Raw genomic sequence first — 19301 nt, 5'->3', positions numbered from 1 at the left:
GAAGAGAACAAGACGGCAGGTGAACAAAAGGGGAAAGGAGTGAACCATAATGCAACTTAGAAACCAACCCATTTTGTGGCCACGTGCAGCCATCTCATCACTTGTTCTGGTTCTTGTGTGCACAAATGCTTCTGTTTTTGGGATGTGGCACTAAACACACTTCTCTCGGACATTCCTGCATGTTAGCTATGGTTATGATTTCACAGATATAACGGCTCTTGTCAGGTTGGACTTTTAAGGTAGAAAGGAAAGAAACGCGGTTCAGACAGGGACACAGAGCAGCCAAACAACTGATCTGCTCACGAGTCTAGGTCTGGGTGATATGCCAAGATTTAATATCATGACACACGGTGGAATTGCGCATACCATAATATGAATAATAATTTAAAAAAACATTGTCAACAGTCTAACTGAGGGTCATTACTTTATGTATTTGCTCATTTAGGTATGGTATCAGATCAAAACTAGTTTTCCTTTCAGACTTCATATTTTGATAATTTTAAGGGCATACTGTATCTTCTCATAGCAAATTTAGAAAAAATAAATGGGTTTCAATATATGTCATAATTCTATTTCATGATACCTGCATTCGATTTAAAGATGTAAACCGATAATGTTGAATTATTGCCCAGCCCTAATCGAGTCTACCGCAGCGCAACCACACCCTAAGGAGATCTCAGAAAGGGAATAATACTGCCAAACAAATCCATGGTCATCCAAGATTTTTGATCCTGACCAGTACTGACAAAAACATTTGATGTCAAAATCCCAAAGCTTTTTGAACCTTTGCATGTGTTAGAACCACACCAAAGTCCAGGTTGAGGCTGTGTTCACATCTAGCGGTTTTTGCAATAGGGAAAAGTTGAGCCAAAAAAAAAAAGATGGCAGCGTTTTTTGTCCTGAAAGCGCAGAGTGCGTTTTTTCTATCGCCTAGCAACGAACCCATTCTAGACCTGACGTTACTCGCCTACTACGTATCCAGGCTAGAGCCCATTAGACATGTCGTAGAACTCGACATGTTCCGTTATTAAAACTATTAACCGCTCCACCGGCACTTTCCCGAGTGATTTGTCCGCCATCGTTTCTTGTTTTGACAATGGAGAGTTTCCTTCGTGACTACTGTAAATGTCAATGTTCTGCTTGTGATTGGTCAGTTGCCAAAACAGCGCCTGACGCTGGCCGCTTTCTTCCTTAAAGTTGAACTTTTTTCAACGCTCCGTATGGCATTTCTTTCTTAAAAAGGCTTAATATTAAGCTAACATTTTCATTTCCTTGTAAAATATAAATATAATAAATGGATACATACAACATGAATAAATTGTATGCAATATAAATAATATATTGTATTATAAAGTTTCTTAAAAATATATAGGCCTACACATTACAATACATATTATAGGAGCCACATTTATATACAGTAAATCGTTTATTTTTGTATGTTTTCTTCCTTGTATTAATACAAGGATTCACATGCAATAATTTGGCCCATGATTTGCTCTGCACGTATAAACATGGGCAGACAGAGAAACTGAGAGCGACGCTGGTCTCGGTTCTCTACCTCTTTGGGGGCTACCAAGCTTTGGATAACAAATAATGATTTTGACTGTTCAATGCTCATTGCGTTTAAATATAACAGATTTTACTGCGTGGTTCTGGATTGTTTATGAAAACTGTGATCTCCAACGTCCACAGGTGATTACACGGTTTAGGACCTCTGCAGCTGTGCCAACCAGAGGCATAAGGTTACGCAAGGAATGCCTCCACAGACTTCTCCTGTAGATTGTTCACCAGTCCCAAAACTCCAGTTAAGTCTCTTTTGAGGACGAGTCTCGGGTCAAGTCAAAGGTCTGAATTGGATCAGTATTGAGCAAGAACGCTGCAGCCTTCATTTGCAAAAATGGGCTGCAATGTAATCCTTTCGGGCAATAGCAGCCCTCCAATGTAAGTGATCTAAAGTGTTGGTTTTTGTCACCGACAGGCTCTGATTATATTCTCACATTATGGAAAAGATCCCTACAGAAAATAATACTTGCTTCTTTACTTTTGTTATTGGGTCCAAAATCTAACTCAAGGAGAAGTCTGTTGAGAGTTGAGTTTTTGTAGGAAGAGAATTGTGGAAACGTGAGTGAGAGGAGGAGAATTTGTTGTTTCGGACATCAGAAAGCATAGCTTACTGTTATCTAAAATATTTGAGAGTTGAGATTGTAATGGCAACAGGGAAACATCCTGCAAGCACCCGAGCAAAAACAAGCCCTTTCAGAAGATGTAGAGTGATTGGCGCTATGGCCCCAAAGGAGTACATCAAAGCCTGTTTTCACGGATTACGGCTGCAGCCACCTCGCTCAATACTGGGAGATACTAGTACCGTCATTGTGTAACTGTGAAAAACGTTATAATAAGCGAGGTTGTATATGAAATCTGCCACACACCGTAGGGTTATACTATAAGTGTCCGGGAAGCCTAACCCTCACTCAGACACTAAATACATCGCTGCTCAGAGGGACCGTCACCAGCCAGACACACACACACACCGTAGCGTTATACTATAGGTGTCCCTGGAAGCCTTACGTGTGTATTAAATAAATGGCTGCTCAGATGGAGCTTCACCATCCACAGACACCGTAGCATTATTCTAACTGTGTTCGAAAAGCCCAACTTTCTCCCGGACACCGCAGTCACCGCTTCCCAGACAGAACTCCACTAACCCACACAAACCGCGCCAGCGGTGTGCCCCTTGGATTTGAAGTCAGAGTGCCTCAGAAAAGGCTTTTTTGGGGAGAATGGCAAAAACAATAAATTGGGGACTTATTTTATTAACAGTTATGAAATGGCATTGATTACTATGTTCATTATCATATTATACAACTTACTATGTTTAAAGATCCCATGGCATGCTACTTTAATATAGGTATTAGTGGGCCCCTAACACAGTATTTGAAGACGGTGCAGAAATACAGCCACTACGAGCCAGTCGCACATTGAGCTTTCCCCAAACGCGCCGTTTCGGTGTCTGTAGCTTTAATGCAAATGAGGAGAGAGGCAGGTCAAGGAGGAGGCTGGGGGTGTGGCCCTGAGCAGCTTTTGGCCACGGTATTAGTGATGGATTTAATGATTATTAGGGGTCCGAGCAGCGAAACTGATTGGCCCCTATTGTTTCTGTAACGTTTTGTTTTTTCTCCGATTCTGTAAAAGTCATACTGCAGCCTAGCCTGGTTCTACCAGACTCTCGTACTTCACTTCATTTCATTTGTACAGAGAGTCTGGACCTAATCAATTGACAAACGTTAACTCACTTGAAGGCGGGTGTCTGTTGAAGTTTAAAATGATTGGATCTGCCCAGTGCCACTCTGGATCTGCCATAACCAATCGCTAACGTTTGGTTGTGACGTATGTCACGCGCCGGGAATCACGCGCAGGTTGTACACAACCAAACACCTTGCGCGTCTGCACGAAAATGTCCGTCAACGACAGCTGCAGGTTTTGTTCGTTGAATTTAATTTATCAGGGAAAAATTGCACATTGTAAATCAACTACCGACCTACAACAACAACTCAAACTGGCGCACGACTTTATCGTCATTGTTCTCAGACACGCCCTCTGTTCGCTGATTGGGCGCACGCTGTGGCGGCGCCAGAAACCAAATTACATACAGCATGTCCAGACCTAGTACTGAAGGGAAATTCAAATTGAGCGGAAGTACTTAGGCGGGCGGAGCCAGGCTAACTGCAGCCTATACCGTAAGGCGAAAACCCTAGGCATTTTTTTTTGTGATAGTGCACCCAAAGGTGGCGCTATTGTAAAAAATCATGAATTAGTTAGTTAATTCGATTATTTCTCCTCACCAGATTGACCTGTGCTGTGTTCCAACATCCATACTATCCGTACTAGCCTTAGTTTGAGTACGTAGGGCTTTCCAATTCAGATCGGGCGAAAATAAGTGCACTGAAAGGACCCAGATGGTGTACTCAAAACGGTCAAATCGCGAAGTATGGATCGATGTACACTTTTCGTACTCAACGGCAGCCATCTTAGCTATGTAGCGGAAGAGGGCGGAGCCAGGCTGAGTCAAAGTCTACGCATTTTCCACATAGCCTGCATTAATAGAGTTTTTTTTGTAGGTTTTATAGCTTTTTATATATGCTAGGCGTAAAGAGTTCACCGTTCAAAGCGGGATGTTTATTGCGGGTGAGGAGCTGCGGCGGCAGTCGTGATCATAATTTCCGGTTAGTGCACCACGCAATATTAGATTTGGAACAACGCTGAAATCTGAAAATAAGCGCACTGAGTGAGTACAGTGTACACATGGAAGTATGGATAATGGAACACAGCACTGGCCTAAAAATTCTTTCAGAATATTAATCTCTAGAATCAGACGCATTGCGTCGGGTTCTACGACGTCTCTGGTTCTTCCACCTCAATCTGAAGTAGACTGAATCACGACATGGAGGAGAAAGGGATTGTTGCCCGTGATTGTCTCCAGCTGGAGCCCCGCTGCCTGCTGGCGAGGCACCACCACTTCGGAAGCAGGCAGCGTGCCTCGCGGTTCATGTACTTCAGAGTCAAGCCAAAGTCCTTTCCCCCCAATCCCGTCTCAACCATGGCTGAGATAACCCCCACTACGAGTCTTGTTGTGGAAATACCAGAGACGTCAGAGAACCCGACGTGTTATGCGCCATAACACCAACAGCAGAACGGTTTTCCAAATAACAAAGAAGTATACAACAGTCGTAGCTCATTTTCGGACCAAATTCTCTGGGCGGGCGAAGCAGCGAAGGGGAGGTAACATTTCCTTGTATGATAAATTCTAAATCTGTGCTTTTTTCAAAGGCAGAGCAGGATACCTAGTGCTCGTTTTACACCTAACGCCATTTCTAGCTACTGGGGGACCATAGTCAGGCTAGGGGAACTCATATTAACGTTAGAAAACCTCATAAAGTGAAATTTTCATGGCATGGGATCTTTAAAACGAAAAAAAAGAAAGTGTTTTTGCGTTCACTGGCTCGTTAAACTTTGCTGAAATAATATAGATTAAAACAACAGCTAAGCCATACAACCACAGGCAGCATTAGAATCCTATTTTAGAATAATTTTAGGTTTTCGTACTATTAATAATGTTTCTGCTGGTGCTGGGTTGGTCCACCACTCACAGACTATGAATCATCTGTTGGTCATAAATCACAGCCTCACAGATAAGAGGTAGGGTTACATGCAGGGGAATCTGTTGGTTATACTAATTTTGTTAAGATCATAACATCAATCAATTCAGTTGGTTTCAATATGCAACCTCACCGCTAGATGCCACTTAGGCCCCGTCCACACAAAGCCGATTTCATGGCGAAACCGCAAAGGTCTTGTACGGTTCGGCCTTCCGTCCACACGAAGCCGGTGAATCCGCTGACCGAAACCGTATACTTCTGAAACCACCCTCGGAGGTGGTTTCAAATCTACCCGGTTTCGTTTTGGATTTGTGCGGACGCCTGAAACCGACTGAAACCGTAAACCATGACGTCATCGCCCCACACCTCGACCCTCTAGCCAATGACACGTGGAGTCACAGAACTCACAACAAAAAAAGAGGATGGCGGACTACAGGCTTGTAATCGTTCTGCAGCAGATCATGTCCCTTGTTGGGTTGCTAAGCCATTATTTATTGAGACTGTTGACTGACTGTTTGTTTGTGTTGTTAGTGGTTCGGGGGGCAGCCTTTATGCGCATGCTCGCCTCTTCTTATTTAATTTTCTTCTGGATTTCTGTAGCAGAAGCAGCGCCCCTTATGGGCCTGGCATGTGTACTACAGCGTTTCTACAGATCCCGGGTCGCTTGTCTCCGTCTTTACGAAGATACTCCGAAACCGGATAGATCGAAACCGGAACGGTTTCGGCTTCGTGTGGACGGGGCCCTAGTCCTGGCCCTTTCCATTTCTTACTCAATGACATATCAGCACCAAGATGGGCTCTAGGGTATTGACAGGTATTATACAAATGCAACATATTTATCAATACTTGATTTTTCCAATATCCTGCCGTCCTTTCAACAGTCCTATTGTTTGGTCCATATGGGAATACTTTCATGATTTCTTTTTTCAATCTTTCCATCAATAAAAACATTGCAGAGCATCACTTGATATTGACAACAGACCACCCTTTAATCTTGAGAAATGCACTTGGGGACTCCCTCCCAGGCGGTGTTGTGATGTATTGGCCATCTGGGGTCTGCCTAGCGGATCAGCGGTCCAGTTACCAGACTAGGCCTGCCCTGCAGCATTGGGGCTTACTGCCTGACTGGGGGGGCTTACCAAGACGGACTCGTTTGAAGCGGTGCCTTAAAGCATTTCCTCCCTCTCCGTGTCATTCTTGCTAGAGTAATGGCTTCTCTTCATCCCTCGCTTCTCTCCCTTTTTTATAGTGGGTCTCTTTCTGCTCTTACTTTTATAGTGGCCTGGTAATATAAACTGAGCAGAGGGGAGCTGACCTGGCCATGACCACAGCTAGAACCTCAGACATCAGGTGACACACACACACACACTCACACTTAGGCCCCGTCCACACGGGCGAAAACAATCTTTTCCCCTCTGTTTACTTTGATGCGTTTCAGGAATATCTCCGTAAAGACGGACTCATTGCGAAAACGCATCGAGCTGTAGAAACACTGTAGTGAATATTCAAGCCCTGGTTCTCCACAAAAAAAAAGTGGAGCGCATCAAGCCTGCGCACATCCAGCCTGCGCGCTGTATACAAACATTCAGTTGAGGAGGAGATAGCAGTTGTTAAACCTTTTAGATTGAGCAGAAATACTTTTTAATGTACAGTTAGTAAGTACATTTACCAAGTGGCTGTATTTAAAAGGGCCCTATTATGCCCTTTTTTACTGTTTATTTAATTTGTTTGACCTCATAGAATTGATTTACAACAATAAAGGGTTGTCTAGCACATTATCTTTTCTCCTACTTTTATGAGTATTACAAACCCCATGTGAAACACCCTGTTGCTTAGAATTTTGAGGCATTTAGAATCTTGGTGCTGACAGTGTGCTGACGTCTCTTCAGGGCACTCTGTCACTCTGTCGTACTATGGCTTCAGTGCTACCTTACCAATTTGAGCCTGAATCGGACCCGGAAAGCGATATGGAGCTGACGACGCTAATAACGAGTGCGATGTTAGTCGAAGAATGGACCAGGGTTCTGTATATTGGGGCGAGGTATGTTGAGCTGAAAGCCTGGGTTAGCTCTACCACGAAAGTCGATCTCTTTTAGCGTCGCTGTATCACCATGGTGACTTATGCTCGCAACCAAACCTGGTCGGGAGCAGTTTTTCGGCTTAGTCTAGCCGGAGATCGGCTACTTTAATCGGCGTGCGCAGCTTCCTAGCCCCTCCTCTGACAATGGCGTCACCATTTGTGGGTGTTCCCGTGGACCTCGGCGCACTTCTCGTACAGGCGTCTCTCCGGAGACAGAGGGTTTTACGAGACAGAACCGATCCCTTGGCATTGTCTGACGATATTCTTGTACTGAGAGACACAGATTCTCATCAGAGGGTATTCGTTATTTGATCTTCCTTGTTGGACCGTATGTAGTCAATGCTACACAAAGAAGCCGTGCACTTACTAGCCACGTTTACATGGACCCATCTGATCCGCATAGATTTCTATGCGGAATAGAAAATGATCACATATACGCCTCATTCGGAATACAATTATCTGTTCGGCATATAATTCTATGCCGAATAGAAGAGGTGGTGTAGTCCGTTTTAATCGACATGTATACACTTATTCCGAATAGATTGGGTTTAGCATTAGAGTAGCTGCAGTAGTTCGCAATTGGTCCACTGAGCTCGTTGGTACTTTAATGCCACCGAACTTGACCGCTGTCAAGGAAAGTGGATTTATTGCCTGATTCACGTCTTTGTCTCGTAAGTAGTCCGGAAGCGTGTCCGGTTGCTAAGCGACGGGACAGGGGTGTTAATGACGTGTTCGCGTATCATAGTGTCCGCGCGCGTCCGAGATAACTGTAAATGAGTAGGCTACTACTAGTATCTTTGCAGGCTGAACGTTTAAATACCTTCTTACATTAGAGAGACCACTCTCTCCCACCAGTCTTGGGCTGCCGGACTCGCATTCAAATTCCTCTTGTTTGCGGGCGAGAGGTGGGCGGTAAATTATAAGGATCGGACGTAGCTGTGCTGTCCGCCTTCTTAATTTAAGGAGCAGGCAGAGAAAAGCATCTCTCTCCTGCTGTGCTTTCACTAAAATCAAATTCACAATGCCAAATTAGTGATAAGACGTCCATTATGTCCGCCGCCGGTCCAGAGATGTGTCCAGGTGTGCGCGAGGAGACATAACGGACACTTTTGTTACTGCCCATGTATACAGTAGCGGGATCACATTTTAGGAACAGATCTATTCCACATAGAAATCTATGCGGATCAGATGTGCCATGTAAACGTGGCTAGTGTTGCACAGTGTGTGTGTTTCAAGTTCGAAGGTGGCCCCGCACTTTCAACTTACATTAACCTATAGTCTAAGTGCCGTGCTTGTCCACTATCCCTTATATAACCGCTATGGCAGTGACACAATTAGGCCTAGGCATTTTTTATTCTACAAATTCATACTTATAGCTGTGAGACTTGTTAAGAAAAATCACCTCAATAGTCGGAAAAAAACCAAATCATAGGCTAGATTCACCTGAAATTATTCAAATGGCGTGCGTTACAACTTACCACATTGAATAATATTTTTATATTTATTTTTGTCTTCGCCCCAGTTTCGCAGGAGCAAACATGGGCCCCACATATATCGGGGGGTAAAAGGGATGATGATACATAATATCCTTTTAGACAACATGCAGAATCTTTTCACTTACGAATTAACACGGTCGTCTAGTTTTTGCCATGCACGCCACCCTAGCCATATTATGGGCAACCCTGTTCCCTTGGCTGTGATTTGAACTTTGAATTCCTCGTATGGAGTTCATAAAAATACACTGCTCGCCTTGGATGAAAACTACACCCGCTCTCGCACAATTTACTTTGCATAAGGGTGAGCTCAATGACGAGAGAAACGCCCCTTTTATGTGAACGCGCATTGAACCTAAAGCGGAAAACTGGTTCAACTAATTGAATCTAAAGTGAGCTTCGTGGTACCATTTAACTCTGATTGAGAGTTGCGGCTCTGTCGAGCCAGGTTTTCCCAAGAAAGCCTGGGTATGTTCAGCGAGGTTCGTGGTATACCCCCCAGGACATTTCACAGTGGTAAGTTTTGTTTATACTATTATTCCACACGTGATTTATCATGTATTTTAGCCCAGCTTTTCTGACTTAGCTTGAGGCTAGTAGACTTCTCGCTATTCAAGCGTCTTTAACAAGCTTTTTATGTCCCGACCTGGCATATAATTCACTACTTTTGTCGTCAAAATACACCGTAATAACTTATAACATCTCTATACCTAGGTGCACCTTCGGGAATTGTGCTACTATGCCCAACGAAGTGGAGAAGATAAATCACTGTAGATAAATCCCAAAGGTAAACTGATGAGCTTAGGCTAAACTACACCTGTCATGTATCTATATATCTATATATATATATACACACACACACACACACACACACACACATCCTCAGAAGATGAGTAGCCTACCACTATCACCACAAAACCTTATAAGCAACTTCTAGTAAACTATGCTTGCATTGTTTAGATCATCTCTACCATATAGCAACAGTAGGGGTGCAACGGATCCAAATAAACTCACGGTTCGGATCGTGTCACGGTTTTTTGAGTCACAGGTCGGATAATTTTCGGATCAACAACAACACACTAAAGATAACAAGACAAATTGTCGACTTTAAATAAATCTTCAAATGTGTAAAAACTAAATAAAGTGAAAATTTGGGTAATAATCCTGCTTCCTTTAAGCATAGTCAATATTTAAAGAAATTGCAATCTGAGCCATTATTCTTTCTTCTTTTGAAACATGATAGTAAATAATCCCTAACCCTGGATTTACAATTCAGGATGTCTGCATTGCCTGGGGAAGTTTAGTAGCTCTACACTCTCCCAAGGCTATGCAGCACATCCTCATCTTCGTTTTTTTTTCCCATCAAGTATGGTAGCGAAATACAGCTTTCTGTCGTGTTTTATTTGGCACTTTGTAAATCCATTGATTTCGTTTGGAACGATTCATTGCTCATTGCAATGGGGGGTTGCGTTGTAGTCTTTTCGTATTCTAGGGCTGACACCGACGTTGGTTCACCACTCAACACATAGGGCCCTATTTCACGGTCTGAAACGCAAGTGGGAACGCGCAAAAGCGCAAGTAGCTTTGCGTTGGCGGTTCTACGGCGCCTATCCGCTATTTTAACAGGCGGATAAATTAACACTTGCGTCGCGGCGCAAGTGTCAAAATGGGTTGTCTGAACGCAGCCTAGTTACCCGTAGGAGTGGGTTTGGCGCGTAACGTCCAACAAACCAATGAGAGTGCCAGCTCCCATCCCCTTTAAGAGCCCATGAGCGCATTTGAATCGGACCGAGTTGATATTTTGACACGCGCGTCTGCAGGCTCCGATGAGACAGATGCACATGAATTTCAAACTGCAAATGGCCTCAGTTTATTGCCAAATAATATGGCCTAATTCACACATGGAGATAAGGGGTTTTCTTCCACAACTTCAGAAATACTGAGTCCTCAATAAATTTCGGCAAAGAAAACGTATATGATATAACATATGATATGCGGTAACTGTGGTTCTATTTAATGATATACGCAATACATTATAAACATTGTTTCTTATCAGTATTCTATGCTATCCTAATATGCATGTGTCCCCGCGGTAATAGACCTTGCCATTGATTGTATTATGCGTTACGTGTTAGGTTTGCGTGTGTTTAAACAGAGCACACACGCGCGCCGACCGCATTCATTCATTATTTTTAACACTCACTCGCGGTAAAACAATGTTTTTCACGATCAAATACTCATCAATCCTAAAAGTTATGGGCATGTAGGCCTACACCATGTCTCTGTCAAGAAAATATGTGTTTGCTGTACGGTGTTTGCAGATATATTGATTTAAAAGTACAACTTATTAACGCGTGCATCAGCTGGTTCTTTCCCAAATAATTTACCAAGAATGTGCGGCTAGGTAGATGGGAGAAGCAAAGTGTATGCGCGAGGTGCACAAGCAATCCGTATGCATCGCATGCGCACTGTTATGCATGCGCCCTTAAAATAGCATCTTGAACAACGCGCCACTGACTTTAAACAAGGTATTTCCTGGTCAGTAGCGCAATGGTATTCAGAAACGGCAAAATACCGTTTGCGCCAGAACACGCCTCCTCCTTTTTATTTGAAGCACAATTATATATAAAAATAAAAATAAAGTGTTTCAAGTTTTTCACTGAACTAAAAAATTAAGCAAAATAAAACATTTCCAAATAAAAGGGCTTGTGCTGGTAATTCAGACTCTCTGAATAACTACTCTCAGGAGTAGGTCAGGTTGGAATAGTAGGCTGCTTTTTTGAATGAAAAAGCATTCTATGTTTTTACCTCGCTTAATTTTCCCCCTCTTTTGTCGCGTTTATTTTCTTTATCCGTTTCAGTTACTCTGGCGCTCAGGACGTTCCCATTTTTTTTTTAAAACACAAGCATTGAACAGAGCCAATCAGAGGCAAAGAACCGACCAAGCTCTTTCCCTTATTGGTTTAGACCATGATATGATCCTACTAAGAATAGGGATGGGGATCATTAATATTTATTGATACCATTTTCGATACTCCTTAAGGATCCAAGTCTTTATTGATAACACTATCGATACTTTTAATTCTATTCTAATTCTATTAATTGGTGGAAATACGAAGCGTTTTTAGTAGTGCTGTCAGTTAAACGCGTTATTGACGGCGTTAACGCAAACCAATTTTAACGGCGTTAATTTTTTTATCGCGCGATTAACGCAATTTCTTATTATTTCTTTTTTTTTCTTTGGCTCAAAACAAAGAAGCAGTAGCCTGACTGCTATGTTCAAGGCAGTATGTTTGTATGTTCATTGTATAATTGCACTATAGGCTTTTTTTTTGTATCGTCCTGTTTTGATCAGTATATGCCAATGTTGTTATCAATAAAAAAACATTTGCACGAGGCAAGCCGATGCACTTCTCCATGTTGATAAGAGCATTAAAATGAGAACAATTAATGGGACAAAGAAATCAAGGGATATTTAGCATAGAAAAAAGATTTGCGATTAATCGTGAGTTAGCTATGGCATTAATGCGATTAATCACGATTAAATATTTTAATCGCTTGACAGCACTAGTTTTTAGTGATGAGGAAAATATTTAGGAAATAAATAATTGCATTTTAAATTAAATATGTAATTCTTAATAAATATTGACATCAGTAGTTTAAGTTATATAAACTAAAATGATTAGAGCACTATACAACTGTATTAGTAATACAGAAACATGAGTAACACAGTATTACTCATAAATGTACAGTTTCTTTATGTTACATTTGAACGCATCAGTCGTTTTACTGAGCCAACCTCAACACATCATCACACAGCACATCTGAAACTTTACTTACTTTTTAAGATACCTAGCTGGTATGCTGCTGATTACAACACCGATTTCACAAGTGGATTACTATTTTTAACTGACGGGACTAGCGACAATATCTGTGTGTGCGATTACCGCTCGTAAAAGAAAGTAAAAGAAAGCCCCGGAGAGAATCCCAACGAGCTGGTTCTAGGCAGCTCGGTAACAGTGATTTGCGGTAGTCATTTAGGGTGCACTCACACTAGGCCATCTGGCCGTGGCCGTGGCCGTTTTAGCAGCTAACCGTGCTCAAATCTGCCTGTGTGAGTGTGGCCAGTCTGGCCAGGCCGGGCCAATTTGGCCACTTGGGAGAGGTTTGCTGCTACGGCACGGGCCGCTACAGTACAGATGCTAATGAGCCGACACGCGCACACGCACGACTACGCAACCTGAGCTGGATGACGCATAGTCAATGCGACGACCACGGACATAATAAAGGCGACGAGCCTTCTTTCCCATTAAACGGTAAACATCGCGTCAAGCGGTTCAACTGTTGGTGTGTTCTCTGTGTTGTTATCCATTGTTGTTAAAACTCTGACTGGCGGCAGACTTTATTATGGTCCATGCAGCGGACGCTTGGTGATGACATGTTACGACGTGATGACGTATGTACAAGAGCCTTCCGTGGCCAGGCCACAGCTGCGACAGCCAACGGCCACGGCCAGATGGCCTAGTATGAGTGCAGGCCAGAGAATAATGGGGCCATTTGAGCACGGTTAGGTGTGAAAACGACCACACGGCCACGGCCAGATGGCCTAGTGCGAGTGCACCCTTACTCCCCCTTGTGGGAATTTTGTGGTATTTTAACTTTGCCAACCATTTATATACCCAAAAACATATGTGAAGTGCAATAGGAGAAGGAAAAAACTGAAAATCATAATAGGACCCCTTAAAAGCTACAAAATTAATACAAATCAAAAAATATATAGTAATTCAACGCAACTTTAACGTCGCACAGTTGGTGGGGGGGCGATGACGTCATCGTTTGCGTTTCAGACGTCCACACGAATCCTAATACGAAAACGCATAGGTCAGTTTTTTACTTATACACCCTTGGATCTGGTTTCATAAAAGTGTGTTTTCGGGCACCGAAAACCCAGGGTGCGTCTGGACGGTCGGCCCAAACACCAAAAAGTCGGTTCCGTTTGGATTGGGCCTTAATCGGCATTTCTCAACGATACACACGTGTATGTAAATACTTACTATTCCGTTTCTGAGACAAGGTCAAGGGCCTTCATCACATCCTCCAACAGAGACTCCGGGATAAAACCATTATCTAGAGAGAGAAAGACACAGAGAGAGAGAGGGCAAACGGTTGGGACAGGGGTTGACTCTGACAGAAAGTAAAGAGCAGGAGATAGCCTTCCCTGCACATGCAGCACAAACTACTCCCACATGACACACACCAACACGCACACCTACCTGGTACTCTCCTGCCCCCCCCTCTGTCGTACATTCCACAGCAGTGATGATTTGTCTACCTGAAGGGGACCAATGTTAAATACTAACATGTGTCCCACCAAATATCTTATCGCTCTCATGCAAGCACTAGCATCTGTGGACACGCAAATCCGTAAATCGTTCGGCATAGTGTGAAGGAATGTGCTAATCACTAATTGATAGGTGTTCTGGTCGGTTCAATTCCGGCGAGAAAGCAGACTTTTTGTTCGGACAACCACTGGCACCCTGCAGGGAACTTTGTGCAAGAGTCACCAAATTGTGTTCGGGGAACCCTGCGTGAGCTATGAGTCAGAGTGGCGTGTGTGTGACTTTGAGTCTGGCGCCTTGCGTCCATAACATAGGGAGCCATGCTGACTCTACTGTATGTCACACAGCCAGATTTATGGCTCTTTTCTCATGTTTCCCCAGCTCCTCCACTCCACGGCTGGTGACAGCATGCATGTGTGTTTATGAGTTTTAGTTTGTGGATCTACGCACACATGTGACGGCATGTTTTGCGCGTGTGTGTGTGTTTGAGTGAAAACATATGGCATGCAGAATGTACCAGCGGATGCTAGAGTGAATCTCTGAACAATCTAAACAGATTTCAGTGCAGTAAGAGTGATGGAATGTGGGGATATATTAAACAGAAAAACAGGCAATAATGCTTTCAGTTGGAAGGTTTTACCTCTATGGAACGAACATACTTCGAAACATATTGTTTCTATAAGTCTAACATCTATAGTGTCATTTTGTATAGCACTGTCTAAATGAAAAATGCATCATGTCTATCCCCTATGTGTAAACTTCAACTCTCTGGTTTGATCAACTCCAAGACAGGAAAAACAAAAGAAGTTTATACGAAGAACCCCCAAATCAATCATGCCTTGTTTGGGTAATTCATATGGGATTGGTTAAACCCCAAGACAAGGACACACACACACACACACACACACACACACACACACACACACACACACACCACACACACACACACACACACACACACACACACACACACACAACACACAACACACACACACACACACACGAGAAGAGCGCACAACTCCCCTGCTCTGTGTCCAGAAGGCGGACAGTGGGTAGCGGTTACGGAGCCACCTGTTCCAACAAGAAGTAGGGTGCGTAAAATACAACAGGGCAAGGATATTGCCTTCTTGAAGTTTGTGTTCGTTAGAGTGACCATTTAAAGTCGAAGCACTTATTGTTCACTTTTGGGAATGAATGGGTTGAAAACTGTTCATTTGAACTTTTAATTGAAATTATGTTAAAATACTTTGCTTTTGGTTCCTCCATGAGATGGTCATTGTGGAATGCTCATCTTATCTAAATGTATCTTATCCTATTTTATTTCTTATAAGAGGTCTGTTCGTAGCGCATGAGAGTTTCTGAGTGTCACGTATCCGAGCATTTGTTATCAAGTACCTTCTGGATCAAAAGACTGGAAAACCCTCCGGGCCTGTTCTGAAGTAGACTCAGGACCCACCAGGGACCGCTCCTGGGGAGGAACCAAATCACAGACAGAGAGTCAGATAGTACAGAACCTCATAATATAACGGAAGGCCAGAAATGGCTTGGGAAAGGTGTGAGGGTCAAAGAGAGGTAGTGAAACCAATTAGGAAGAATTAAAGAGTATAAGTAGTTAGTAAATAACCCAAAAAAAACTGAAGTCAAAAGATAGATGGATGGATGAACCAGGAACTGGGGGGAAAGAAATACTGGTTAGAGTAGGAGGTGATCAGAGGTCTGTGCGGAAGGGTACAGAGATGGTTCCATGAAGAGCAGAGGATCACATCAGAATAATGAAGAATGGCAGAATGTCTGAGGTGAAATATGAGAAGGGCTTTGCGGAACCAATCGGAGAATCACAAGAGAAACCAAACTTCCTTGAGTGGCGTTGCCTTTTAGACCCTTTATCTCATTAAACCATTTGACAAATCAACACTATGTGTTGAGTGTGAATACAACTCGGTGTCAGCCCTAGAACACGGCACCAAGGCCAGCGGCGACACGGTATATGTAATAAGAAGGCTGTTTAATCATTTGGGGGTCCATTGGGTTATTAACCGATATCCTGATAAAGCCAGATGGCTTGTTTTCTTTCCAAACAAACAACCAGGAAATTGAGTCTCGCACACAAACACCCGCTGATTTGTATCCAATCCTCCAATTGTTTATTGAAACAAGAAAAAATAACTGGTGCCAGAGGGAAAGAAGCACTGGGGAAATGCAAGTGTGTTCGTATGTGAGTGAAAAGGGGGCCCTGTCAGTAATAATGCTAATTAACATGCATGCTGTCCCTTCTAACTGCCCAAGCCAAACCGCCGGTGAGGTTGGAGTACAAATTGAAAAGGCTGGAAACATCGTTTCCCTCCTTGCACTGGAAATGTAGCTTATCCTCAACCATAGGCAAATCAGCTCTGAGTTCAGCAGTAGTGCATGATATTTATCTTCATGATTGTACCTTGGTTCTGGATAACATCTCCTTAATCCTCCATATCCTCGGTGGTGCAGCTAAACTCTGTAAAAGGGATGCTTTACCCACTGGCTCATCAGGAAAACAAGGGGAAACCACATAGTACATACCAAAGTATCTCTCCCACCCCCCCCTAATCCGTTTGTATCTTCAGTCACTGCTCTGTAAGCGGAGAAGCGTCTTTGGAGTGATGGCGTGTTGGGCAAACACAAAGAACAAGTTACACCCTGATGATCTCCAAGAGCAGACCTATATTGAAGCAAGACGTAGCTCCTTCCAGGCTGTTCACATCTTCCTCTCCTCAAAGATGACCAACCAGGAGGACAAAGAAGGGAAGAACTTGTTTAGGCTGAGGTAGACGCATGAAAAAGTGATGACTTGCAGCTGCTGGCTCTTCATGGAGCAATAAACAGATTGACACAGATAGTGAAGGGTGCACACATTACTCTCATACAGCACGTAGAGACTGGTAATGTTAGTTCAAAAGTCTACATTGATAAGACAGTCGATTTTTCATCAGCTGGATTTGTTTATCTTACCAGGGTTGGCAAAGGTCAGCCCACTTTCCCTGGGAGAATGAGAGTGTGGTAAAGACCCTCGGAAGGCAGCTTCTCAGCTCCAAGCTGAACTTAATAGAGAGTTTTGATAAGGAAACTAAAGCCAGACAGTTGTGCTGTTGCACAACTGTCTGGCTTTAGTTTCATCAGAGGAAAAGCCCTCCACTAATGAATTATACGTTCTGTTCCCAAAGTAACATCAAAGCAATCTCAAGCTTTCAGAGAACATCCTGGAGCTTCAGGGGGTTGCTAAGGCATCCACCTGCACCCATGACGGGTAATAAAAGGTCAAAAGAGTGACCAACACTCTTCGGAATTTGAGTAGATGAACTGGTAACCAAATGGTAAGCAAATTATTTATAGTGACAGCTGTTGACTGTGGGAGGGGATGGTGCTATCACCACCGCATCTACCCCCAGTCATCTTCCGAATAGTCATTCAAAATACTTGAATTAGAAGTACACAGAAATTATTATTACAGCTAGCCTCCAACAGAGGTTAATGATTGTAGTACAAAATAAAAAAAACAAATGTTTAGCTTGGACATTAATTAAACATGTAAATCATGCTACATGTGTGTGTGCATGCACCTTCTTTGATCTGTGTTTTACAGGAAGCCTGGGGAAAATGCTGTTTATTTGGAAAAGGGCATGTGGAAAGCACACCCAGCAGGGAGGGAGATGTGGTGTGTGCGTGCGTGCGTGCGTGCGAGAGAAAGATCTGGATATATTCTAGACTGGTGTCCTGCCAGCGTATATATTTGCTTACATTGGACTAGAAGCCTGTGTCTCTGCATATTATACACAAACAAAAATCGGACACAGAGACAAAAGCATACAAGAATGTTCTGTCAACAGTGACTAAGCGTCTTGTTTCTTGAAGGAGCACATTCCAAGTCTAGCAACCTGAATCTGTTAACTCTGGACCTCATTCAGAGCTTTCAGACCATGCCCTTAATAGGCACCAAACCTGGAAAGAACGGCGCATGCTTCAAGACCCCAGTCCACGTTGCCCCAACAATAAACCAGTCAAAAACTAGAATCTCTCCCAAAACATGCAGAGGATGGTTCGGTGGTTAACATTAATGACACCACTGAACACTTGAGATCCCTGAACTGAAGAACAGAATGAGCCCATGCCGTGTTTATTTTAGATTCAGATATTAACAGGAATAGCTACAGGAGAGAACGGATTATGAACCCTGCCCGCATTGGAAGTCTTAGTTACAGCAAGATTCGACGGTGTAAGTAAAACAAGCATAACAAAAACCACCCACCGCATGGGACAGCACTTGTGAAACACACTAGGGTTAAAGCAAGACATATGCCCCAATAGGCAATACAGACATGATTATTTAGGAAAAGCAACACAATTAGGTGTAAAAAACACACTTTAACTAGAAATTGCATATCCTGCAGAAAACGTGTGTGAATGCTGACGGCTGAATGAAAAGCGCAAAGCATTGCTGAAAATGAAGAAATATAAAATGAATTGAACTGAAGTATCTGAAAGTATTAGCTGAATTAGTAGGTAGTAGCTGAAGTAGTAGGTAGTAGATGATGTAGTAGGTAGTAGCTGAAGTAGTAGTAGTAGCTGAAGTAGTAGACTGAAGTAGTAGGTAGTAGCTGAAGTAGTAGCATTAATTGTAGTAGTTGTATTGGTAGGAGTAGTAGTAATGTAGTAGAAGTATTGGTAGGAGTAGTAGTAATGGTAGGAATAATAGTAGTAGTAGTAGTAGTAGAAGTTGGCAGTAGAAATGCTGAATAGCTTTAATCAAGTGAGATATTTGATATTTGAGTTCAAAATGTTAAAATCGAATTGGAATAAAGTTGTGAGTGTGTCTGTGTGTGTCTTGAGAGAATGACAGAGACATTGCGTGTGTGCGTGTCTCTTTAAGAGAATGGCGGAGCTAATGCTTGTGTGTATGTCAACCGAAACCACTGAGAACTATGCCGGTTTCAAACCAAACTGTGATTCTGAAAAAAGTATAAATGCTATCAAAATTACGTTGGGATAGTATTGAAGATACCAATGTGTAGATTTGGTAAATGGTTTGAAAGAAGATAAACGGTTGAAAATCGATTGAGTTACGCGAGTTACGTTTCCCCCACTTAAACAGTTGAAGTACCAGAGGAAATTGACATTGACTCCCATGCAAAAAAAAGGAGGAAAAAGCTGAATAGTTAAAAAAGTTGAAAGAGTTGAAAACACAGAACAATAGCCATCATGT

At 42.8% G+C, this 19301-nt stretch overlaps 1 protein-coding gene across 1 annotated transcript in view; it reads right to left on the bottom strand.

The window, feature by feature from the left end:
• Positions 1 to 19301, bottom strand: part of mindy3 (MINDY lysine 48 deubiquitinase 3) — a 46807-nt gene that overhangs the window by 14991 nt on the left and 12515 nt on the right. The window contains exons 12-13 of the mRNA XM_056603048.1: positions 15464 to 15536; positions 13784 to 13856 (exon numbers count right to left, since the gene is read on the bottom strand). Coding sequence (XP_056459023.1) covers positions 13784 to 13856; positions 15464 to 15536 — 146 coding nt within the window. The remainder of the gene's footprint in view (positions 1 to 13783; positions 13857 to 15463; positions 15537 to 19301) is intronic.

The sequence above is a fragment of the Gadus chalcogrammus genome, chromosome 11, assembly GCF_026213295.1.
Source record: "Gadus chalcogrammus isolate NIFS_2021 chromosome 11, NIFS_Gcha_1.0, whole genome shotgun sequence".
Taxonomy (NCBI): Eukaryota; Metazoa; Chordata; class Actinopteri; order Gadiformes; family Gadidae; genus Gadus; species Gadus chalcogrammus.
The sequence above is the reverse complement of the archived record's forward strand: the minus strand, read 5'-3'. Positions and strand labels throughout refer to the sequence as shown.